The 25,906-nt window shown below is 35.0% G+C and overlaps 2 protein-coding genes across 5 annotated transcripts; one reads left to right on the top strand and one right to left on the bottom strand.

The window, feature by feature from the left end:
* Positions 1-1,350: 1,350 nt before the first annotated feature.
* Positions 1,351-7,736, top strand: LOC113714311 (pre-rRNA-processing protein esf2-like). 4 transcript variants are annotated; one of them, XM_072068227.1, is made up of 11 exons: positions 1,351-1,581; positions 1,789-1,878; positions 2,690-3,006; positions 4,240-4,331; positions 5,277-5,545; positions 5,770-5,833; positions 6,054-6,121; positions 6,364-6,453; positions 6,536-6,666; positions 7,166-7,318; positions 7,395-7,736. In XM_072068227.1, the coding sequence occupies exons 5-11, from the start codon at positions 5,299-5,301 to the stop codon at positions 7,413-7,415; spliced, it is 774 nt and encodes a 257-aa protein (XP_071924328.1). In that variant the 5' UTR covers positions 1,351-1,581; positions 1,789-1,878; positions 2,690-3,006; positions 4,240-4,331; positions 5,277-5,298; the 3' UTR covers positions 7,416-7,736. The 4 variants fall into 4 exon arrangements, with proteins under 4 accessions (XP_071924328.1, XP_071924327.1, XP_071924326.1 ...); XM_072068226.1 differs by having other exon boundaries at positions 1,781-1,878; XM_072068225.1 differs by lacking the exons at positions 1,351-1,581; positions 1,789-1,878 and having other exon boundaries at positions 2,432-3,006.
* Positions 7,737-8,286: 550 nt separating this feature from the next.
* LOC113714310 (ras-related protein RABB1b) lies at positions 8,287-11,936 on the bottom strand. The gene is made up of 6 exons (XM_027238097.2): positions 11,680-11,936; positions 11,429-11,568; positions 10,331-10,413; positions 9,148-9,352; positions 8,961-9,029; positions 8,287-8,527 (listed from the first exon to the last, which is right to left on the bottom strand). The coding sequence occupies exons 1-6, from the start codon at positions 11,723-11,725 to the stop codon at positions 8,444-8,446; spliced, it is 627 nt and encodes a 208-aa protein (XP_027093898.1). The 5' UTR covers positions 11,726-11,936; the 3' UTR covers positions 8,287-8,443.
* Positions 11,937-25,906: the final 13,970 nt, after the last annotated feature.

The raw sequence follows: 25,906 nt of genomic DNA, 5'->3' as shown, positions 1-25,906 counted from the left end.
CCGCTTCTCTTTGTTTCGATGAGTTGCAATTTACAACATATCATTTTTTTTTCCTTACTATATTAAGAGCGCGAGTTGGAGTTGCTACGCGACTGGTTATTCCGGTAATTTTGAGCAGCTTTGAGGACATTTTAGACGGAGTAGGGGAAAATTTTCTAGTTTCTCATATTAATCATCGGATCATGTAGTGCTGCAATCTTGACCGTTCAATTTGTCCAATGTTTGGCCTACATTGGGAGTCGGATGTAAGAAAACACACAAAAGCACCGTATCAATACTTTACCGTAGCTCATTTTCTTCCTCATTTTCCTATAATGCTCTACAACGAAGCGAGTAGTTCGAAAGTTTTAATGAGCTCGGCGTGATAATGCTTGAATTTGACTCGTTAATTTCAATAAACAAGTCAAATTCGAGTCAAAAATATACTCGATTAATTAACGAGCCAAACTAACTTGAATTATTTGTTATTTGAGCAACTCATTTGGGTTCAATAAAAAAAAAAGATATATATGTCATTTCATAAAATTTGTGTGATTAAATTGTAGGATTTGTATGAATATTACCAAAATTGACTATAAAAGCTGTTTGACATTTTGACCTCGAATTCGTGTAAACCCGGCTCGTATGTAATAAACGAGTTAAACTCGAATTCAAATTCGAGTCACAAGTTTCATTCGTCAAATTGATCCCAAGCACACGTCAAGACTCGTCTATTTAGTCGAACGAGCTCGAGTCTGACTTAATAAAGACAGCCGAATTCGAGAATCAAATACTCAACTGGACTCTGCTTGATTAACAATCAACTCATAAATTAACAATTAAATACTTCCCTATCCTGAATCTCCTCTTCCTTTCCAATCAACTCATAAATTTTGCTTTTCACAAAAAAAAAAAAAAAAGGGACATACGCACATACAAAACATCTTGGGACTTCACCAATTAGGTTGAAAGAATTGGCTTAGTTGAATTTCTTCTCCAAGAATGTCTTGTCCAATGGTACTTGATGCTCTCTCCATCCTGCTATCTCCCTCCATCTAAGAACCTTTCGTTCGCCACTAGTAAACACCCACCACTTAACTTTGGGAGTTTAGGATAGAAAAGAGAAGGCGGGGGGGAAAACTTTAAGTTACGAGAGAAGAGAAGAAAAGAAAAGGAATTGTTATGTTGTTTGGGAGTTTTGAGAATTAATGAAATGATTTTGGATATAAAAATTATTAAATTTTTGTTCAAGACATTTTTAAGGATAAAATAAATATTTTAAAAAACTTTCATAAGTTTTCTCCAACTTTCTCTCCAATTTGGGAGAAAAAATTTTACTTACTATTTATCCTCTTAAATCCTTCAGTTTCTCTCCTATTCTTTCCTAATTAAAACTAACCAACGAAGGAAATGTTCACTTTCTCTTCTTTCCCTTTCTTTTCTCTCCAAATCATCCACTCCCAAACGAACATATAGTAGACACCCACCATCTAAAAACCTTTCGTTCGCCGCTAGTGAACACCCACCACTGAGACCACAAGGATTAGTTTTTGTCCGATTTTCCCATATATTTTATTGCTACTTGAGGGTGTTCAAGTCGAGGTATGTCTTTCAATTTCTTCAAATTTTTGCTCCACTCTTTTTTTCCCCTTTACTTTGTTAAAATTTCTAATGTTTTGACGGTTTGAATGAAAATTTTCATTAACATCCATATTGATTTTTGTATTTGGCAAAATCAGATCAAAATTTGATTATCAGTAATTGCAAGTTTAATTTGTGGTAATAAACAAGTTGTGCACAGTTGTGCAGTTTTTCAGTTAATCTCCTGCCGCCATCGCCATTGTCATAGCTGAATTTCTTCACCAGAAAAGCACGGTGAACTTTTGGTGGTTTTGAAAGGTGAACTTTTCACTCTATTTCTGTTAACTTATTGGTTTTGAATTTATCAATTGGTGGTCATACTTGAAGGTCGCATTGACATGGTTTCAGTTTATACTAGGTTTTGATTGATTTTTTACTATAGCAATTTATAATCCATTTACTATAGCAATGTGGTCACTCCGTTGATATATCTAGACTTGAAGTAGGCACCGCACCGCAGCACTAGATTTTAGTGGGGAGGAAATTTTACTCTTCGTCCCATGACTACCGATTCCCATGCCCTCTAAGAGTATTCAATTATCCACCAAATGACTCCTTTTCACAGCTTTCTATCTCACTGGTTTTAGGAAACTACTTATTCATCTACTTTCTGAAAAGATTTGGAATTTAGAGACCTTATTCACTGCCTGAGGTAGGATTGTTGGTGAGCCGAGCTACTCGTAGCTCGGTCAACAACTCGACTCGACTCCAAATCGAGTCGAGTCGAGTTTCGAGTAACTCGACTCCAAATCGAGTCGAGTATCGAGTCCGATTTTCCGAGCTCGTGGCTCGTCGAGTAGCTCGACGAGCCAGAGTTAATTAAATAAAATATTTATAATTTAAATAATATATATTTATTATAATTATAAAATGACTATTATGGGTATAGGTTATATGAAATTTACAATATTACCTTCTTTATAATAAAATCCTATAATGACAAAAAAGTAATAACATAATTGTAAAAAACACTAAAAAGAAAAAATGTCTAAAAAAAAAAGGAAGAAAAGACTTTCTTCCTTCTCTCAGTTCTCTGTGCCGACTGTGCGACTTTCTTCTCTGTTCGAAGCCTAGCAAAAAAATTCACTTTGCCAATCTACACCCTCACTCCGTTCGTCGCCGACCCCGTTGCTCGCCGCATCTGTGAGACTCCATCGCCATCGCCATCGCCATCGCCATCGCCATCGCCTTAACAAGTCCCAAGTCCCAAGTCCCAAATCGAAGCTGCTCTCTGCCTCTCCGGCCTCCGCCAGTCCGCCGCGCTGTACGTCTCCTGTCGGCTGTGTCCTGCCGTGCTGGTTCATCGCTGCCGAGTGTCGAAGACGAAGCACCAAGATCTCACTAGTTCATCGCTGGTTCATCACTGCTCATCTCTGGCTCACTTAGGTAAGTGCTCCTCTGTTTTTGGCTCTGTGTCTCTGGCATTAAAATGGGCCAAGATCGACTAGGAAACTTGTTATCCTGAATTGATAAGGGGACGAAATCTGAGCTTCCAATTGCAAACTCTAACTGTTGTAGTAGTTTAGATTAGGTGTGATATAACATAAGCTTTGTATTTTATACACAAGAAGCTCTCTCCAGTTGTGCAGCCTTTAAAAGTTAAGGCCTTGGGGAAAAATTCCACCTTTTACCCGTTAGAAAGATTGGCCTCATGCTTTTGAATATACATGCCGCATACGTTGATTGAGCTGAATGTCTTGGTTTCTGATCATTTTTGGGCTAGTTATTGCTTTAATTTGAGTGAGAATCCGGCAAATTTTTAATGCCCATTTACTGTTCGACAAAATGCTTGATTGAAAGTTTTAGTTGAAGGGTGATTGGTCTGCATTTTTGCACATGAAAAATACTGGCCAAGTCGGCCAGTTCACTTCCTCGCATCTAAGAATTTTTGGTGTGTTGATGTCTTACATTTTTCTGCTCCTTATGCTTCCGGTCGAGTGAATTCGAATTGATGTTATGAGAGGGAGTGTTGTGAGTCTCATTGTTTGTTGGAATGGTTAGAAATTGAAGCCAGATTTCTGGTTGCTGTCTTGCTGAATGGTAATTGATATTTGCTCGTTGGAGAAGATGATCACTTGTCCAAAATTGCAATTTCAGTCCCTCCGTTTTCTTTTTGTTTAGTGATTTGGTCCTGTCTTTTCCTGAGCTTCATATTTGCCTCCAACACCATCATAAGTCCCTTAATTAGGTCCCTGCTTTGTTGCATTTTAATCCCTCAAGTCCCCCTTGTTCACCGTATTGGGAAGTTATGTAACTTTTTTTGTGTTTTTACCTCTATGCTTTTTGTAGGAAGCCAAGACAATCAAACAATTCGACTTGCCAAAGCTTTGAAGATTTATGTTTCTAAATCTAGATTAGCTCATTATTTGGACCTTGTTAATTTATGAGACGTAACTTATTATGTATTGTGGAGTATGTTTATATTTTAAAGCCTTTTTCTTTCATTTGCCGAATGTATGACTATTGTGTGAGCAGGCTGGCCGCTGGTTAATGACATGTTAATGTGTAGGATAAATGTCTAGAAAACTTGTTTTTTGAGTGTGTCGTGTGTGGTATAAGGTTCAGAGGTTTTGCTTGTGGGTTCAATTCTTTTGCTCTTTCCTCTGTTTAAAATGACAGCCTGGAAAGAGCTGTTGCAATTTGCTGTAAAAGGCTCCAGCCTCTGGGATTGCATTTTAATGGTGGTATTGAGGTCATCTTTGCTGGGTCAGGTTAGTGACAAGAGTTTTCAACTTCATTCTTCTATATCCTGTTCAAACACTTGTAATTCTGCTGGACTATGGTCCATTTCTGAACCAGGAACATATTTTTCTGACATGTTCTTGTTTAAAGCAGCTTTCTTTAGTTAGTAATTAGTGATATTTGTGGGGAAAAGGAATTTCTGGATAGATCTTGGCATTGGTTTCTGAATTGAGCTTGTGGTAGTTGGGATATTGTGGCTGTTTGAGATAATTGTTTGTCTCTCAATTTGGTGGCTCAGCTCATGTTTTGCTGAGTTTTGAAATTTTGTGGGGAATTTTGGTTAGTTTGGGTACTTTTGCAGCACACTTAGGAACTATGATCCGAGGAATTAGAATCATCCATATTTTCTGCTCTTGTGGGCACCTACCATTGGTGGGTAATTGCTGAATTTGAAAGTTTCATGTCAAGCAATCCAGCAAGTGGGAATTTCCCTTTTTTCTTCTCTATTCTTCTTTGTGGTGAATCTGATTTTTAGGGGTGTTAAAGATGCTAACTGTGGGAGGTAGAATGTGGAAACTTTTAGTTGTATTTGTATTGATGAATCATGGATTTTATGCCTCATTTACTCCAGCTGATAGCTACTTGCTTGCCTTTGAATCTTCCCAAAACATCACCTTTGATCTGTTTTTTTCGTCAAAGCGAGTCAAAAAGCTTGATATCATTACTGTTTTGTGGACTTTATGTTCGATGAAATGTCACAAACGGGAAAAAATAAAGAAAGAAATGGCACAAACAGAAATTTTCCATCATAATAGACTACTTTTGAAGATACATCTAGTTAAGTTGAAATATCTTGGTCCTAGCTGGTCAACAGAATTAATATCATTAGGTAAAAGGCAATGGTTGATTGCAGTAGCTTAATAAGTTGGTGACTGTTTTAGCAGCTGAATCGTTTGTTTTACTGTCACTTGCAGATATTTCACGTTTGCAATTAGAATGTCTGAAGAAGAACAAGAGATAGATAAAACCAACTTCTTAAATGAAGAGGATCCAAAGTCAAATGGGGTGAAGGGAGCTAAATGGAAAAACAAACGGAAGAAGCGATTACAATATGAGGCTAAGAAGGCTGAAAAGCGTGGGATTTGCTATTTGAGCAGGATACCTCCACATATGGATCCTCTAAAACTTAGACAGATCCTCTCTCAGCATGGAGAAATTCAAAGAATTTATCTCACACCTGAAAGTTAGTGACTGTTTTTCTTTTTCGGTTTGCTTGTTCATTAGTAATTCAAATACCTTTTGGTTTGAAAGCAACAAATTGCCACTTGTTATTGTTCTTCTAAATGTGGATTAGTGTAACCATTTAGTTTGATACTAGAACTCATGCTTTGTGATTGCTTTGACAATCTGAAGATTTTGGAGTAGTTTATGGGTGCTGCTTCTTATAACTAAAAATTCACTTTGCAGATCCTGCTGCTAGAGTCCAGCGCAAGCAGGCTGGTGGATTTCGAGGACAAGAATTTTCGGAAGGGTATGGTTGATATATTGAATTTCTTTTCATCAACATTACATACGATGATGTCTGAATCTTGAGTTTAACCAGATATAGCAAGTAAAAGATGAACTATATATAAAATGAATGAGCATACAACTTCTATGCAGATTATGAAAGTTCTGCAACTGATATTGCATGAGTCTGCTGCATACATTTTTTTTCCCTTTTTGAATTTTTCATTACTCCATATGTACAGGTGGGTTGAGTTCACTAAAAAGAGTGTTGCAAAGAGGGTGGCAAGGATGTTAAATGGAGAACAAATAGGTTTGTGTTCTATTACCCTGAAAATTTCGTTTATAAATATCAAATTTCAGCGTATCTACTACATCTAATGGGCATAAATTCCTTTTGTGAATTGAACATACGTTTGTGTAGAATTGGTTGCAACTTGAACACAATCACTTAGATTGCACTAAGTTCTATATTCACCTCAAATTTCTTTCTCGGTACATAGTGAAAATCCTGTGTGATTTTAGTTCATTTCTTTGCTATTTGTTGATGTATAGGTGGGAGGAAAAGGTCAGCATTCTATTATGATCTCTGGAATATCAAATACTTGAGTAAATTCAAATGGGACGATCTTACTGAAGAAATTGGTATTTAACTTATTCTGAACTAACCTTTTTCTTATGTGGTACTTGTGCACATTTATTTGAGTTGGATGTTCCTTTATTGCAGCATACAAGAATGCAATCCGAGAGCAAAAACTGGCATTGGAAATATCTGCTGCTAAAAGAGAGCGAGATTTCTATCTGTCAAAAGTTGATCAATCCATTGCTTTAAGCTCTATAGAAGAGCGCATGAAGAAGGTGAACCATTTCTCTAGCTATAGCATAATTAGGTACTCATAGGGATAGATTGATTACCATTTGCTAATAATATCTTTTAAGAGCATAGTTGATTATGCTATGTGTTTGACAATTCTTTAATGGTAATGAGCTGGTCTTGTGGAAAATAAATTCTCATCAACTCTCTCTTTCCCCCTCCTCTCTCTCTCTCTCTGCCCCCTCCCCTCTTTCGCTCTCTCTCTCTCTCTCTCTATCTATCTTCCCCCCATCTTCTCTCTCTCTGTGGACAGGCATATTCCACACATTCTTGCACATTAACCTGCATGACCTAGTTCTGCTTCTGCATAGTTCTATCTTCAACGTGACTTAAGTGACAGTAAATTACCCAAGAGTAAGGTTTTTAGGTTTTGGAAACACGTGATTAAAAGTTCACTGACTGCTAAAATTTCTTATGTAATTGATATCTTATATAAACTTGAAGGGATTGAAATCCACAATAACACTTGTTTTGCATCTGCAGAAGCAAAAGGTTCAGCAAGAATCAGGAGCAAATTCTGAGATCTCTGATACCCATTTTGGGCCAAAATTAATTCGGCAATTTCCCCAGAAAAAACCAGTTGCAACCAACACTGAAGAAAGCAAGCCTCGATTGTCTAAGGATATCTTGGCTGGAGTAAGTGCCTTATACTTTGAGAGTCTTTCTTGCTTTTTGCTTGATTTCGACCTAACTTTTGCCACATCAACTGCAGATATTTGGTGGTACTTCATAATCCAAGCCAGATGCACGTAGCCAGGGGAAGAGATTTAAAATTTTTGCACGAACTGTAGTTGTTGATTTGCCATTCTTTTAGTTAGTGATCAAGTTCTTCTCAATGGTTAGCAAAACCTTGATATTGCACTGTATTTTACTGCTTTAGTTAACCTATGTTTACGAGGGTGAGTACAAGAATTCCAATTGCCTCTCTTTTGGGTCTGGAAAGTGCGTCATATCTGTAAGGAATTTCATTTTTGTGCTACAGCTGGACAAGTAAGTTGTCTTTATAACACCATATACATTAAGCTGTGATGAATTCTGCAGTTATTACTAGAAATGGACGAGCAGAGTTAATTGTGTATTTTTGGTGCTAGCAGAGTTTAAAGTGTTGAGCTGCTTTGGATTACATGTATCTTCAACGCTTTTACTCTCCCACCAGAGCTAGAGCCCAACTTAATTCAGAGCAAACGTGCTCCTGTTACCCTTCGACGCATGGCACGTGCTTCATCACTGATAGCGATAGGTGATTGTTAGATTGCTACGGTCAATCCATGGTATAGACTAAAAGAATTCTCAAAATTAATGGTGCATACTGAATGGTGATTGATATGAATTCCTGCAACAATGTACGTATAAAGTTGTTAATTCCTTGGGCAAATTATACAGTTGAGTATATGGACTCCGTACTAAGGTCGTTTGACTCCCAAAGAGAAAAATGTTACCATTTGTCAAGACGCCGGTACCGTACAGAAACCATATCTGACAAATATAGTTCTCTCCCACCAATTAAAGCTACGAATGCAAAATACTCTCCAATTCCAGTTAGTCGAAGTCGAAACACTTTCCACATAGGTAAGCCACGTTTCTACTTTTTTGGTGCTAAAAGATAGTTCTAACGCTCAATAAACTTTCATAAGATTATAATACAGGTAAGAGTTATGCCATTAAACATCCAGAATCCGATCTATACATTTCATGTTCGCAAAGATTCCGCAAATATTTCATAACGGATCAAGTTAAAGCCCAACAACATAAATATTGCAATCAGTTGCAGCATCCACCCCTCTGGACAACAGATCCATCTGCTGCACCTTGCGGACGTCCATACCCCACCTTGATGCCAGATGACTGCAATCACACAAATTTCACAATTTAACAAGTACCTAGAGAGGCAGAGAGATGGACAGTGCAGCTATTCCAATTTAAGGGAAATTAAATGGAATCAATTCAAACTAATATTATGATAATCTCTACTCCCTTCAGTAGAAATGAGCGACACCACTCTTCATTAGAAATGATCTATACATGAACCCTTGAAGATGTGCAAAATCCTTGAAGAAATAGGCAACTTAAGAAATAATCCCTACTACAAATGCAAGTGAAACCGTACTTTGTAGGTTATATATTTTCTCAGCAACACTAGCATTACAGGCATGTTACCTGGTGGCTACCACATATGAATCTTAACCCAGCTTCAGAGTTAAATATACTTAAGCAGAAGTTTCAAATGTGTAATCCCATAGAGGGTAGTACAAAATTAAGTTGATGAAATGGTGCTCACCTCATTCGATACATCAAACACACCTTCCTGAATCTTCTGAAGGATCTTTGCAGCAGTCTTTATGAATGCCTGCAAGAATTCATCTACAGGGTCAAGCTAAAAGGAAACTTCTCTTAGAAAATTAATTTCCAGTTCTTGAAAACATGATGAAAGTGCTCAAGGAAAGATTTTGGTAGAAAATTATCACCTCTTCAACATTTTGAGCAGTTCTTGCAGAAGCCTCCAGAAACAATAGACCATTTTCTTTTGCAAATTGTTCACCCTCCTCTTTACTAACAGCTCTGCGGTGCGCCAGGTCACTCTTGTTACCAATGAGCATGATAGTCATATTAGGATTTGCATGCTGCTTAGCATCCTCCAGCCAGCTAGCCAGGTGATTAAATGTCTCTCTCCTACAGTGATGAGAGGCTTTGATCATGTGCCAAAAGATACAAAATTGTAGAATACTACAACTCTTTTATCAGTTGAAGATGATGCTCCAAAACAGTTGCATTCTCTCTTTATCCCCATCATCTTATCCATTTCCTTTTATCCATCATTTGGAATTAACAGTGAAAAGGTATTAATCTGTATAGGTCTCTGTTCTTAGGTATTTGTATGTGTACTGATCAGGAAAACAGCATTCAATTCATGCAACATGTACTGTTGTATGCGAAATTGAGGGTTGCATGTTCTTTTAGATGCTGAAAGGAGGGTTCTAGCATTAATATTTTGTTTACTTTCATCAAGAATTGGTTGGGGGAGGGTGCTCAAGGTCGCCTGAAGCTGCACTATTCAACAAGGTTTTCATAGTTTTGTAGCTGAAATAGAGTCTTAGATTTTAAGACAACTCTAGCAGCATAAGTGTCAATTTTATGTGGTGGGTGAGGCTTTGATGTGGCCTAGGCTGGAGTTTGGCAGCAGATTGTGGCTGTTTCAGCATTGTGAAGGAAAAGGGAGAAGGAAGAACACTCCCCACACACCCAAAAAAAAAAAAAGACATTTACTGATTGGGTGGGTGTGGGTGGATTGAATATTTTTTCTCCGTGAACTTTCATAATGGAACCATTAATGATCTATTTATCCTTTTTCATACCTCTATTTAAGGCTATCTGCTCAAAATGAAACTTGGTCTAGACATCAAAGTAGCATACATAACTGCATTTAAATATTAACTATTAAACGCAGAAAAGTTCCTCATTCCATTTTGTAGACTTCATTCAAAAAAGTCAAAGAAGAATATGAAATAATCCTCCAACCTTATGATGGTAGAAAACCAGCAGGTAAGTTAATGATAACAAATGAGAAACTGAAGAAGGTAATAAACAGATGGAAACTAACTCAGGCAAAGTATTCACAAAAATGTTCCAGAGGCATATACATTAGCTTACCTAGTAATATCGTAAACCAGCAGCGCACCTGCAGCTCCTCTGTAGTATGATCTGGTGATGGACCTAAATGACTCTTGCCCTGCCTGAAATAAATCAAGAAGTACTTGGTCAAATGAGAAGGCCAATGCAGATGTAAAATTCACTTATAGCTATGAACCAACTAGTGAAAACTGAGAATCTACAATGATGATAGAGAGACAAATGAACAAGGATATACTCAGAAATTCAAAAGTGGATTCGAACACATGAAAATGGACAAGCTAGATAACAAAAAGGAACAAGAAAGAATGCATTACTTTAGCACGATATCAAGGAATTATCCAATCTTATCTAGTAGAAACAAACACTACTGCAATTACTAACAAAGGAAAAATGCCAAAAGTGGTATGTTTCTTAAAATCATCCTTGGAAGTCATGGATATCATATCTATAGTGTTCAGTTCAAAACTTTCTCTATTGGCCAATGATATTACGATTGCACCACAAATATTTTCACAGAATAAAGGAGAATCAAGTCCATATGGTAAAGTCAACAAATCAGACTAATCATACCTACTAAAAGCATCCCATCCGTCTACCAATCAAAATAACAGCAGGATCTTTTTCTGTCCTTTCGCCAGGTGCATTGTTCCTATCTAATGCCCTTCATCCTTTTCCCTAATTGGCAAGGGAAATCACGCATTGGGTTTCAAAAGTGTAGCATATTCTTTTCCTACCAACAATGGTTTACCGTAACAAATACATGCCTTTTTTTTTTGGGTTTTTCTGACAAACACATGCTAGCACTATTACTATGATTGTCAAGAAATGCAACATATTATCCAATTTTAGTCATAGAATTGTCAGTTGCAAAACAAGCATTAGCATCAATACCAATTAGAAAAACACAACTACGATTAATAAATCATTTAAGCCTCAAAATGATAGAAATTTACTTGCCAATTAAAACTACCATATTCAGTATTAACTAAAACAACATATTCCACAAAAAAAAAAAGAAAGAAAAAAAGCAAATTGAAAACCATAGGATTAAGGCGTGACAATAAAAGATGAAAGCAAAAACAAGAAGAAATAAAAGAAATGGAATTGCTTACATACAGTATCCCAAATCTGGAGCTTTATAGGCCTGCCATCAATGGTAACCATTCGGGCACCAAATTCCACTCCTATAGTAAGATCGTGCACCGGCTGAAACCTCTTGTCCGTGAATTGCAACAACAAACATGATTTCCCCACTCCTGAAAATTTTTCAGACAACAAAAAAGTTAGGGTTTTTCAGAGCAAAAAAAAAAAAAAAAAAAAAAAACTAACAAGGAGTTGATAATAGTAGTACAAGTAAATTAATATACCAGTGTCTCCGATGATGATATATTTGAAGAGATAGTCGTAAGACATCTTCGGTGAAGGAGGCGGTTCAGAATTTTTGTTTGTGGTGGTGGAATGGGAACTAAGAGACAAGAGTTTGAAAATTGGAGAGGGGTCCGAGGGGAGATGCTGAAGAAAGAAAAAACGGATATGGGAAGATATATAGAGATGGATAGAGGCGATGATGAAATGTTGACGACGATGGTTGATGCCTGTTGTCACCGACACGTCAAAGCTTCTTGCTCTAAGAATTCGTGACATGGAGGGAGAGGCTTTAAATATGGTATATTAAAATTCCATTAATTAATTAGAATCGCATGTATGGATTCAGCAAAATTGTATTCCATATCTTAATCAGTGACCAAGTCACTTATAGGATAGGATCGGGTATAGGGTGATCTAACTTTCTCATTAGAAAAAAGAAATTAGATTAACAAATCAAGCAATATACTCCCTCCCTTTTTTTTATAACTGACGTCTAAGAAATTTGCTCTTAAGTACTTTTATCTGTCATTTTATTATCCCCATGCAGCATTAATTATTTTTTCACAATTTTACCCTTTTATCTCTCTTTTCATAATTGGTGGAAGTTAGTTTGCATTGCTTTTGGCCTAGTAAAACAGCACCATTTAATACTCTAGTGAGAGAAAATATGAGTGAATTGGACAATTAATGAGGGTACAAAAGGAAAGTAGTGTATAGATTTAAACAATGAAAAACTTTTCTTAATTGGTGTGCAAAACCTTAAACGTCAGTTATAAAAAAAGGGAGGGAGTATTATTTTTCCAGATCAATAAGAGTATTTAATTCTCCAACTCTAAAAAATTACGAACAAAATAGGAAATGAAAATACATTAGATATAAATTACTGAATATTCTGAACATTTATTTTCGATTTCTGTATTTCTTGAAAACTATCAATTTATTTTTAATAAGAATGATAAGTTACTCCATAACCAAACATTTAAGTTTTAAAAATTAAAAACAAAATAATTAGTAGAGCGATGAAGTGATTGGAGCTTATGAAAAATGAAAAGAAGTTTTGAAAAAAGACAAAAAAAAAAAATAGCAGTAAAATAAATGAATTTAGTAGCGACAAATGTAGGAAATGAAAAAGATAAGCGGGAGTTGGGGATGGGTGGATAAGTTTATAAGTTTGAAAAATAAAATGTACAATGGTCCTTTTAACTTGAATTATTAGTAAATGACTTAACAATTATGGATTGAAGTTTGGTTACTGGTTATCCTAACCAATGCTGTAGACATCAAATTTTTTTTCAACAAAATTTTTAAGTTTTATTGTGTCTTTATTTATATCATTATTTAAATAATCATTCCATTTTATTTTTGTAGGAAGAAAAGAAAAGAAAAGAAAAATGGGATTTTCAAATTTAGAAGAAAAATAGTAGAAATTTCCTTTCTAATTCAACCAAAAAAAATTCCCCCCAAAACCCAAGCAAAAACTCCCAAAAAGCCCAAGGCAAAACCCACCAAAAAGTCTGAAAAACAAAAGAAACAAAAGAAAGGCCCATTGGCCCATGTCTTTTTTTTTAAAAAAAAAATTAGTTTCTTGCACGCACGCCTTTCTTCTTCTTCCAAAACGCAACCCAGAACCAACAATAGTACAACTAAAAAAAAAAAAAGGGAAAAATCCACTTTTCATCCCTAAACTTGAACACGAAGACACGTTTAGTTCCCAAACTTTTCAACAGAACACATTGAGTACTTAAATTAACGATTTTTTGTCACATTTAGTCAAAAAACGGGAAATTACACAATTTGGACTGAGAAAACCACGTGAAACTCACATGGCCGTTAACAAAAACTTCCTGATCATTACTTTTTCAAAAAATCACTATCACTAGCAGTACTGCTGTCCGTGCACATCCTACGACTTCTGCAATCACATAGTTTGATTTTAGTAGCAAATAGAAATTAGTGAATTAAATACCCCCTTCAGGCCTCCTATAGCCCCATGTCTCTGCTTTGCTGATAACCTCCAGAGATTCTTGATTGAAGAAAGTGAGGGGGAAAAAAAAGAGGAAGAAGAAGATAGCATAAGGGAATTAATAACGACAGACATCATGAGCTTCAGCTTCAAGAGGAAGAAGAATACTGGTCTTCCTTTCCTCATTTTGTTCCTCATCCTATGGAGCAACTTGACAGGGGCTTCAGTTTCTTCCCCAATAAAGGGTGTTGGTTTACCGTGCAATGGTACCTTTTCCACGTGCTTCTTGGAAGGCAGCATGGAATCTGAAGGTGAGGTTCTCAGGCCCTATGCTACACCTGGGAGATGGCTGCAATCCCAGCAGCAAAATACAATTGGGTACAAAGCTCTTTAGAGGAAGCCAGTTTGTAGTGCGGCTCAATACAGCAATTGCATAGTCCAAGTTAATGCTGCTAATGGGCGCTGTACTGACTACAATCGATGCAAGCATCAAATCCTAATTGATTGCCGGCCTCTGCTCTCCTGCCCTTTTTTCTGGCTTTCAATTGCCAATGTTGTATTTAGTCAAGCAATAAAGGGATTTACTCTCTGTTGTTGTATAACTTTGTATTTGGAAAGGGGGAAGCTTGGAGGAGAAAAGCAACCCTGGCAGAGAGAGAGTAAAAAAGTGGGTTCTACCAACGTTTTTTTACGGATAATTGTGTTTTTGTTAACGACCACGTGAGTCTCACATGGTTTTCTCCGTTCAAATTGAGTAATTTTCCGTTTTTTGACTAAATGTGGCAAAAAATCAGTAATTCAGGTACTCAATGTGTTCTGTTGAAAAGTTTGGGGACTAAATATGTCTTTGTGTTAAAGTTTAGGGATGAAAAATGGATTTTTCCCATAAAAAAAAACACAGCCGGAACTTTTTTTCAACAAAAATTTGGGGAAAACACCGGTTTTCATCCCCAAACTTTGGGGTAAGGACATATTTCATCCCTCAACTTTTGGGCACGATACATTTGATGTCTGAATTAATATTTTTTTACCAATGTCATCCTCAAAAGGCAATTTAGCCAATTTTTAATGGAACTGGTCACATGAAAATCACATGACCGTTAAGTAAACTTAAATCACATTTTTAACAAAACCTGTCAGTTTCCTGCATGCTATCAGTCAACTTTTGGCAATTTTGACTAAGCATCCATCAATAAACACTTGTGTCCCGTACGTAAGGGGGGAAAAAAGCTAAAAATAAGGATAAAATGAAAAATAGGCAAGAAAAGAAATAATCAGCATGTAAAATGAAAAGGGATAATTTTCACAAACATCCCTTGAGATTTTTAATAGTTACAAAAAAACTCCCCTCAAAATTTAAAAATTACATATACTTTGCATGCTTTTACTATTTATATAAGAGCAAATTATTTAAACAGGCATTGAACTATTTGAATAGTAAAAATTTGGCCCTTCAATTGTTCATAACATATTTTTATCCATTGAACTATTAAAAGTATAAACTTTGAGTTATTCATAACATATTTTTATCCATTGAACTAGTATATTTTGTATTTAACATAAATTAAATATGTGAAAGTTAAAAAATAAATAAATTGCCCATAACATATTAGCTCTTTATGAAAAACTGGCAGGTTTTGTAGTATATTTTGTACCAGTTCTTTATAGGAAAAATTGGTTAAATAGCACCCAAAGGAAAACTAGTATGTTTTGTATTTAATATAAATTAAATATGTGAAAGTTAAAAAAAATATAAATTACCCATAACATACCAGTTCTTTATGGGAAACTGGCAGGTTTTGTAGTATGTTTTGTACCAGCTCTTTATGGGAAACATACCAGTTCTTTATAGGAAAAATTGATTAAATAGCGCCCAAAGGAAAATTAGTATGTTTTGTATTTAACATAAATTAAATATGTGAAAGTTAAAAAAAAAAATAAATTGCCCATAACATACTAGCTCTTTATGGAAAACTGACAGATTTTGTAGTATGTTTTGTACCAACTCTTTATGGGAAACATACCAGCTCTTTATAGGAAAAATTGGTTAAATAGCGTCCAAAGAAAAACTAGTATGTTTTGTATTTAACATAAATTGAATATGTGAAAGTTAAAAAAAATATTAAATTGTCCATAACATACAAACTTTTTATGGAAAACTAGCAGGTTTTGTTAAAAATGTGATTTAAGTTTACTTAACGGTTATGTGATTTTCACGTGACCAGTTCCGTTAAAAATTGACTAAATTGCCATTTGAGAATGACATTGGTAAAAAATTATTAATTCGGACATCAAATGTGTCGTGCCCAAAAGTTGAGGGAAGAAATGTGTCCTTACCCCAAAGTTTGGGGATGAAAACCGGCATTTTCCCCAAAAAATTGGATGATTTTTCCTTCTTTTCTTTTGCCCCAAGCTTGATAGTACAAAGGACACCTCACTACCCCAAAATCCTAGCCAAAAAACAGCTGGCAAAATCATCAAATGCATCAAAGCAAGTCATATAAACCATTTTCTTTAGAATCTCAACCATTCATCTTAGGTTTTAGGGTTTTTTGGTCTCATTTAAATAGCAAAGAATGCGACTTTTAGAAAGGGGAATGAGAGACAAGCGGCAATAGCAGCAAAAAAATCAAGAAAACAGAGGAACAGGTTGGGGAAAAAAATTTTGGCAAAACAAAAATTTTCTGGAAAAACTGTCGAACAAGCGAGGTACCATTAAAAACTCCTCAAATCCAAACCCAAACTTGCCTCTTTGAAGAACTTTTCTGCAGAAAACGAAAACAGGGCTGACGAACCAACCCTGTTCTTCTGATTTTCTTAATTCATTTGACCTCCATTTTGCGAAATCTTTGTTTCTGCACAATCTATAATTGTAGGGGAACAACTTTTGTCTTGAAAATTTTTTGAAAATACATCCCTAGATCCATTGAATCAAGGCTCAAAATCATGAGTTCATCAGCACTTGAATCTCTGCGACGGGATCTCCTTTGCTTCGTTTCAAGAACTGGCGTGCATTTTCTGGAGATTTCTCACGTTTGTTCGAGTCCACAAGCATCCGTAGGTAACCATAGCTCTTTCTCTTGGTTGATTTAACACATTGCATGCAAGTTTGAATCCATTAAACAAAAGCTTTATGTCTTGCCTTTTGAAAAAGTTTCGGGGTCCTTGTTTTTGTTTGTTCTCCTTGCTCCCTGGTTATGCTGATTTGGTAATGGTGGTTTCATGGCCTTATAAGTCTTGTTTGAGTTAAGAAAACGCCAAAATTAGGGAGTTGACATGGAAAACTATGAAGTTGGGGGATGTTTTCTCTTTTTGCAGCCTAGTAGTTTATGAAGCTAAGCCTATGTTTCCTGATTCTGTGATTGGGTTTGTAATGTTTGAATATATAGGCTACATGGTCATTTCTTTGCATGCCAAAACTTGTGATTTTATTTTGTTAATAAGAATGATTTCTCCATAAGCGTGTAAGTTTTCTTTTTCATCCTTTCTTCGTTTGATTTCCTGCATAAATGAAGGCTCAAATGTTCATGAATCGGCCTGGCCTTGTTTGAAGTCAAAAAATTGCAATTCGGCCCCTCAAATTTTGCATAATTACACTAGGCCCAAAATTGTTAAAAATGGATAAATTTCTTTCCTTCAAAGCCTTGATTCCCTTTTATATGTTATATGCATGCTTTTGACTGGGTTAATTTTGTTCTTTTATGTAAAATTGGGGCTTAAATAACATGAATTAGTTTAGGTTTTCAATTTTTTTGCAATTTTAGGAATTAATGTGAATGGTTTTGTGTAAAAGCTTTAAAATTGTTTTGGGATAATTAATTAGTGTAAATCTGATTGTGTCATGAAAAATATACTAGTAAAAATCATTTTTGCAGAAATTGCACTTTGCCCCCTAATGTTTAATAAATTTGCACTATTGCCCTAAAAACTTTTTAATTTTTGCATTTTAGTCTGTAAAATTTTTTCTCTTTTATATTTTCAGAAATTTCTCTTGATTACTTAATTCTTTGTGCCTTGTTTAGAATGCTGAATTATTAGATTCAATTTTTGGTTCTTATTCTTCGATTGTTAATTAAATTGGTATACTGACCATTTTGTTGATTTTGGAGTAAAAAGGGGGTAAACTTTACCTCGTTTAGCCACTATTTCAAGGGAGGTATATTCTATTATTTTTTATCTCTTTTGTACGTGCTCCTATGTGTTTTTATGTGTGATCGTATGTTTTAAGTACTTTTTCTTTTATTTACTCATTTTATTTATTTTATTTTAAACTTTCATTTATTTAATTTTAATGTTATTTGGGTGGCATTTAAATGTCAATTTGTAATAGATAGGTCTTCCCCTTTTGCTCAAGAAAATGTATTTAGATAGATAAATGTAATAGATAAGTTTATTATTTCCAAATATCCCCATCTTAGATTGTAGTTACGTTCCTTAAATATAACAATTAGGTCTTATTTGCTTGTGTGCTTGCATGCTTATGTGTTTTTCCGATTTCCTAGGATTTTACATTTAAATATCATACTTATGTGTTATATGCTTTATGTATTTTATATGTTTATTTGCTTTTATATGCTTTTATTTATTTATTTATGCATGATGTCACCACACTAGTCCAACGCTAGTTGTAACTTCTCCCTACGTCACCGTGCTAGTCTAACACTAGTGAGGACTTATAGACATGGGTTAGTCCAATGTTAAACCCTCAGGGCCGTTTATGCACTAGAATCACATATTGCATGACATTTATTGCATTTCATGTATAATTTTATTTTAGGATCTTTTTCTCATCCTGCATGATATTTCCTTTTATATTATCTCCCATATCCCTATGTGCACAAAACATGACATTTAGACTTGCATTTTCATTTAGATAATTAGAAAATAGGTTAGTCCATTTGTTTGCATAGATTAGAAGAGTCACCTTTTGAATATGGGAAATGAGCGAGTATGACTTTTTAGACTTAACACGCTATTACCCCTCTATAAGAAAGAAAATTGAATCACGAATTTTAGTCTCCCGTACTCATTATGTTGTATTCCCAGTAGACATAAAAAATTTTGCTAATTCACTCATTTTTATTTTCTATTTTATTTTTAGTTATTTTATTTTATTTTTCATTATTGTTGTTATCTTTCAAAAAAAAAGAGAAAAAGAGAGAAAAATGACTGAAAAAATTATTTCAACAAAATCATTTTTTGTTTGCTTGGTTTTGTAGGAAAAAACTGAAAAAGAAAAAAATGAAAATGAAAAAATGTTGTTTTGTAAAAAAAAAAAAAAAGAGGTGCACGCGCGCGTGCTTTCTAGAAAACTAGTACAAGGAGGATGATGAGAGCATGAAGATCCGAATCCCCATTCAAAAATATGAGGAGTTAGAAACAAATTAATTTAGTTAAGTTATTCCCTTAGAAGTTATGTCGTTTCATTAGTAGCATTAGTTAGGGTTTTAATTATCAATTTGATTGCTGAAATATTCATCCAAAAATAGTCTACAAGAGGCTGAAACTTAGTTGGTGTCTTAGCCAAATAAGTGATTCCAAATCACATTAGATTTTCAAGTCATGTGAGGCTATAAATAGCCTAACCTCTTAAACGTTTAGAGGAAGTCAGATTTTTACATCAAAATTGTGAGTTTTATTCACTTCTCTTGTCCAAGAGAGTTTTTCTTGAATACTTGAGAGTTTCTTAAGTTATTCAATTTGAACTTATCAATCAAGTGTGCACCTTGGTTGTGGCATTCTTCTACCTTTAACATTGGTTCACTAAATCATTCGATTGTGAGTTGAGATTCAATTCAAGGTTCGCAATCTAGGGTTTAGAAGGGTCAAGTGTTTTTCCGCACTTCAACTTGATTTTTTCGTCTAGATCCGGGACTACGTGGGATACGAGTTCATACCTTCGGGTGGGTTCGTATCAGCTTGATATCAGAGCTAGTTGAAGAATTCAAATATATCTTGTTCGTGTCAAGTAAGTTTTTCACCTGAATGCCTATCTGAATAAGATTGGATATTTTTCACCTCAATCTCAAACGGGGCATGACCTTTATTCAAATGGGTTTGATAAAAAATGGTGGGACAACTCCAACTTTAATTATACGCCAGAGCCAATCGATTTTCAACATCAATATCAACAACAACAGTCATCATCCATGTTAGGTATGTCTCTTGAAGAAATGGTTGAATTAATAGCTACTAACACATATCAATTTCAACAGGAGACACAAAAGATGATTAAAGAGACGGAAGATGGAAGGCGTGAATTAGCATCTACAATGAGTAAATTGATTTCTCCAATTTGTGAAGAATTACTCTCTCAAACCATCATTGACCTTGAAGAAGATGAGGATGTAATTATCCTGACAAGTGACATGAATCTACAAGAGTCTCAAGAAAATGGATTCAAAGATGCAATTGAAAAGGAAGTTGAAGTGCAAGAAATGAGACCTCAACATCAACTCGTTCAAGTGAATGAATCCAATGAACAATCTCCAAATGTGGTGACATCTCCTCCATTCCTTAATCAATATTCCCCTGACTCTTATTTTTCAATTCCTGTTAGTGAGATTGACTTTATTATACCCAAAATTTTGAATTTCATGACAGGAATAAATTAAGAATGACGATGACAAGATATCTTGGACTAATAAATGTGCGTGATGGAGGAGTGAATGGAGAATTCAGATTATCGTTGGCTTGTTTGGCTCCATCTACTAGTCCATGGAAGGCCGTAGCTCGTGTGCTCAAAAATTATTCTATTTACGAGGGTTATCAAAATTATATAGAGGATGAAGCACTAAAACGAGCTTCAAGATTTTATCATCCCTGAACAAACATGACAATGTCTAGCCAAAGACGTTAAAGAAATGCGCTTTTTGGGAGGCAATCCAAATTTTGGTTTTGTTGTTTTTTGTTGTTCAATTCTTTTAATTTGTCGTTTCTCACTTGGGTAATAGTCGATATTGATATTTTCCTCCACTATGATCAGAACAGGTAATCTTGACGTGCCCACGCGAGGAGGGCATGTACTAATCGTGTAAACCCGAACCTCATGGTCAGTTGATGTTTACCAATCTTGGCGTGCCCACGCTATGTTGGTAAAATCTCAACATCTCGCGACGTCGGCAGGAAGTGGAATTTTGGCGTGCCCACCCGAGGAGGGCACGTGTTAAAGTGCAAAAAGTGACTCCCAAGGTCAGTGGATGTTTTATAATATTGGCATGCCCATGCCATGTTTGACGACCCAAGATCTAAATTTTTTTTTAATTTTAAAAATTAAAAAATTAAAAATTAAAAATATTTCCCGTTCAACTCAGAATTTCGATTTTCAAATACCAAATTTTAAATTTTGACTTCAAAAAAAAAAAGAGAAAGAAAACCCCAAAAAACTATTTTTCTTTTTTTCTTTCTTTCCTTTCTTTCTTTCTTTCTTTCCCTTTTCTTCCTTTTTTCTCCTGCTTCTCCTTCTCCCTTTTCTATTTTGGCCGAAACCCTCCTTATCGCCGCCACCTCTTCCCTTCACCACCTCCCTCACACACGACTGCCAAGCGCCGCCATCGCCTCTTGCGCTTGTTGCCGCTTCATCAAGCGCCATTTCCGCCTTACCCACCGCTGTGACCCCGACTTCAGGAAAGTTCCGTTACCCTTCTTCTTGCTTTTGCTATTTATTTGTTACATTGAGGGTAATGTACCATTAAGGTGTGGGGGGTTCGACTGGTGTCTCTTTATTTTCTGTTTTTGGTACTGCTTATCTTGGTGATCGACAATTGCCTGGCAAACTCATTCTTCTATTGCTAGATGTGATTTATTCTATAATTTGGGTTTCAGTGGCAAGTAAGAGCATGTCGTCTTGGTGAATATCATGAGTTTAATGACTTTGTACAAATTGTAGTTAACTTGTTTAGGCAATATAAATATTTTGCTGGCAACTGTTGTGTGGATTGGTTGACTGTTGACCTTAGTTCTCCATGTTTAGGAGATGATGTGGGCCATGTTCTTTAATTGTTTGATATTTTGGCGTTTTGTTGTGAATAACATATGGCTATACTCCGCTAGTGTCATCACCCAATAATCGGGAGTTTTCACCACAAGTGTCGACTCTCGTGTCAAAAAGTGGCAATATCTATAAGTAGGTAGTCCTGAAGCGGTGAAAAGTTGAGTAATTGGACTCTTTCATCTAAAAATGTCAGAGCTCACCTCAAAAGACTTGAATGGCTTGGGACTAAGCATTTACTCATTTTCTTAAAAAACAAAAAAAAAGAGAAAAAAAAAGAACAAATGTGAAAAATATGTAAGCTTATGATCATATTGGCCTGCCAATCCTTGTTCTTCAATGTTGAGATTTTGGTTGCCAGTTGAACCAATCGCTGATTGTTGCTAGTTTAATATTTTGATTTCCTAGATGAGTTAGCCATGAATTGGACGAGTCTGTGATTTCAGGAGCTAACCGGGAGGATTGTGTCTTCACACTTAGCCACTGAACCTTGATTTTGGTGTAAGCACAGCTTGGCAATAGATGACGTGAGAGCTGCCATTGTTTGAGTTTAGTTGTTTTCATGCTTGAGGACAAGCATGATTTAGGTGTGGGAGGAATTGTTAGGGTGTTAATTCTTAGTCATTTTCTAATTGATTTCCCTCATTATTTGTGCCAAATATTTTGTTAATTGTCGGATTGTACTTATAATTGGCATTTGGACATAATTGCAGGGGTGGAGTACAAAATCCTGAAAAGTGAAGGATGAGATGTACAAATATGCAAAGAGTTACAAGCCGATTCCAGTTGGAGGACAAAAGTTTCCTATTTTAATTGCCGTTTGGTGCGTTGGCAGAGGAAATCATAAAGAAACAGGACTCTTTGTAATTAGTCCTTGGATATTAGGCAGACTAGGAGCTATTTTCTTGGGATCCTCCTTTTTCTTTTGTTGGTAGTTTTAAGAATAGGGAAGTCAATTAAGACTAGGAGACTAGCTTTTGGGTCTTTCACCAATTCCTATCTAGGAATTCTTTTCCTTTGTATGTCATTTTTTGACTTTGTAATTGGGGACATTATTCGGATTCCATCAAATTGAATCCTTTCAAGGGGAGATAATGGACGCGACAATTTTCTCTACAATTTTGCGTGGGTTCTCCTCAACGAGGATGAACTAAATCTCTTTTTCTAATCAAAGAACAACGGAGGATTTGGTTCAACTTAAATTGTGAGATCTAATCGATTTTAGTTTTCCTATTATTTTATGGTATTTGTATATGTCCTGCTTTATTTTTCTATGGTTGTTGCATTATTCAATTGTCCCGGGCTTGGATGTTAGATTAATTCAATAACCTAGAGCCAATTAGAATAATTGAATCCGTAATTATTTGATTGTTCTAAATTAGTGGCAACTGGCATAATCAAGGTTATGGCAGGGAAATATACGGGCTAATTTGTAGACAATCCTCGTAGCGTGTTGTCTGGTTAGAACAGGGTTTCTCTAAATCTTAAGGCAATTGTAAAATTTAATTCTATGGTCGTACCTAGGATTATTTTGCAATTAGGGTAATAGCTAACGGTCGTACTTTACCTATCGATATTTACGGAGAAATTGATTGTCATCGTTTGTTTGACAATTATAACTTGTTTATCAGTTTATATGTGGAATATTCCTGCATCGATGATCAGTTAGAAGAACCAATTCTGAAGTTGCTTCTTGACTAGAGCCGTCCAATATTATTTGAGTTTCTGCAGTTTGTTATTTAATTTTTATTTAATTGCATTATTTGATTAGCATAACTTATTGTTAATTTCCCTAAATCTCCCCATTGTTAACTTCAACTTTAGTAAGAAACGAATTATTTCCAATCCCTATGAATTCGACCCTACTTGCCCTGTTTACAAATCAGTAACTCCTTGTGAACAAGTAATTCCATTTTGGTATATCGGATTAAGCAAACTCTTCGGGAATATGGTGAATCAAGTAATCCATTGCACACCTAGAGTCCTTGCTCCAGTACTTAGAATTGGATTTTGATTACTCCGATTGGCAACTAAGTTTATTTTTATTATTGCACAGGCTTCGACAACCTGTCAAAATACTCACTAATCTTTTGCTAGCAAGACTAATTGATACACAAATTGTCTCTGAGATTTTTGAGAAAAATATTCAAAACTCATCCAAGAAAATAAGAGAAAAATTGCAACTCATATTTCTCTCTTTGATAGGAATAAAAGTGAAGATAGAAATAGTACCCGCGGATGCACCACAGTTGATCTGTTTACTAAAATTTATCTTAAAGAAAACATGATGTTCATGTATGCTCATTTGGCTTTTGACCTATAAGTGATTGGTTTTAGTGCAAGTGAGGGATTAAAAGCGTGTATACCCTAAAATCAATCAACTTATGGGATTTAATACAGACTTGAACTATTTGTATTATTATAAACGACATTTTTATCATATTGATTGCAAATATATTTATATTTATATGGTGTAACCCTTAGAATAAAGCTAATCAATGAAATCATATAAGTTATGATTGTGAGATTCATTTGATTATTGATAAAATTTGTTTTTTAAATATCTCTAATCAAAGTAACAAGATAGGGCACTGTTAACACGATCAGACTAGCATATACTATGCCTCTTCTATATGAGAAGTAGTAGATTTCATCTACTATAGTATGTAAAACACCTAAACTAATCTATGGATGCTTGATAGGATGATCAAATTCACTAAATTGATCCGCAAAGAGATAATCTTTAAGTGCCAAAGGATTAATGTTTAAGTGTCATTTATGCATGTGATTCTTAGACTCAAGGTTATCATAATATCTTAAGTATGGATAATTACAATTTATTTGCTATATGATTGGTCTCGTAAACAGGGAATGCTCACATCATTGACATATTGGTATATACTTGAAGTATGGAAAGATAATTACCGCCTCTTATAGAAAATGAGTTATCTTATTTTTGACCTCTTATAGAAGTATAACTCAGAATTCTAAGTCCTAAGTGAAAGAGTTTTAGAAATAATTTTGAAGTACTTCTTTATTGGAGTTATATTTTGGTACAAAAAATGAGCATTAATCACATAATAGAATTGGCACAACTTATTCCAAGATTAATGCGAGATAAGTGTGGTAAGATGATTATTAATTACATGACAAACATTCACTGAAAGATAAAGTCATCCATTTGATTTTTCTCATTATTTGGGTAGTCATGATGCATTGCTAGATGTCAATCTTGATCTACAAGAACAAGTTGATTGATAAGTGGAATCAATGATAAATTAAAAGAAGTTTCAATTTATCTAGTTCTTATTTATTAAGAATTATAGCTCATTCTTATTGTCAATGTATCTATGAATCTAATAGATCACATACATTAAGAACTTCTTTAATTATATTAAATGAATTTCAAGTAGAGACTTGATAGCTAAGTTTTTATAACTTATAGAAGTTTAATTTGTGATACAAATTAAACTTGAGGGACTTATAATGCAAATAAGTTTAAGTTTTTCAAATACAAGTGTTATATTAGAATAAGGAAGTTGAATTCTATTGAAATTGGGTTCAGGTTTCTATAAGGAGATGTACAACTTATTTGTCTATAAATACTCGCTAAGGTTTTGCTTGTAAAACTAATCGATACACAAATTACCTTTTTGAGAAAATCTTGAGAGAAAAATATCCAAAATTTGTCCAAGAAAATAAGAAAAAATTGCATCTTTTACTTCTCTCATTGGAGCAAGTTTCTCAAAGTGTAATTTAGGATTTTTCTCAAACAATTTGTGTAAAGTGTTTTGGTAATAGGTAGTACTAATCTAACTCAAGCTAATTTGACGTAGGATGTTCTAATTAAGGAGGTTCATGTGAATCACTATTAGAAGCCGGACATGTGTGCGGCTATATGGATCACTTTACCATCATCCTCTGCGTTAGACCTCCACTAGTTCAAGAATATCTTTATGGGCTAAGATAACCGTCTTGAACAAACTCTATGTCTCATGGATTTAATCAAAAGTCGATCTGCTAAATAAATAAAAAATTTTAAAATTTTTTCTGTGCATGTCTTTATGACTCCTTACAGTATTTTATAAAGCTAGCACTTGCCCAATCCATTGTGATTTGCTCCAGGGTTTTCCAAATATAACTTTTTTCTTTGGGTGCATAAAGTTTAGAATAATGAAGGTTGGATCATATTAGTATCACTGTGACTGTCATTTTGAAATTTACAGAAGCAACACAAGCATCACGTACTAATGCCTTCAAAAAATTGCATAAA

The sequence above is a fragment of the Coffea arabica genome, chromosome 10c (genome assembly GCF_036785885.1).
Source record: "Coffea arabica cultivar ET-39 chromosome 10c, Coffea Arabica ET-39 HiFi, whole genome shotgun sequence".
NCBI classification, from domain to species: Eukaryota; Viridiplantae; Streptophyta; class Magnoliopsida; order Gentianales; family Rubiaceae; genus Coffea; species Coffea arabica.
The sequence above is the reverse complement of the archived record's forward strand: the minus strand, read 5'-3'. Positions and strand labels throughout refer to the sequence as shown.

Bases quoted from the DNA above. Each gene is read 5' to 3' on its own strand.
- LOC113714311 (XM_072068227.1), top strand. From the start codon at position 5,299: ATGTCTGAAGAAGAACAAGAGATAGATAAAACCAACTTCTTAAATGAA. The intron at 6,454-6,535 runs GTATTTAACTTA...CCTTTATTGCAG, and splicing joins CGATCTTACTGAAGAAATTG to CATACAAGAATGCAATCCGA. The intron at 6,667-7,165 runs GTGAACCATTTC...TTGCATCTGCAG, and splicing joins TAGAAGAGCGCATGAAGAAG to AAGCAAAAGGTTCAGCAAGA.
- LOC113714310 (XM_027238097.2), bottom strand. From the start codon at position 11,725: ATGTCTTACGACTATCTCTTCAAATATATCATCATCGGAGACACTG. The intron at 11,569-11,679 runs GTATATTAATTT...AAAAATTTTCAG, and splicing joins TATCATCATCGGAGACACTG to GAGTGGGGAAATCATGTTTG. The intron at 10,414-11,428 runs GTATGTAAGCAA...GATTTATTTCAG, and splicing joins AGCTCCAGATTTGGGATACT to GCAGGGCAAGAGTCATTTAG.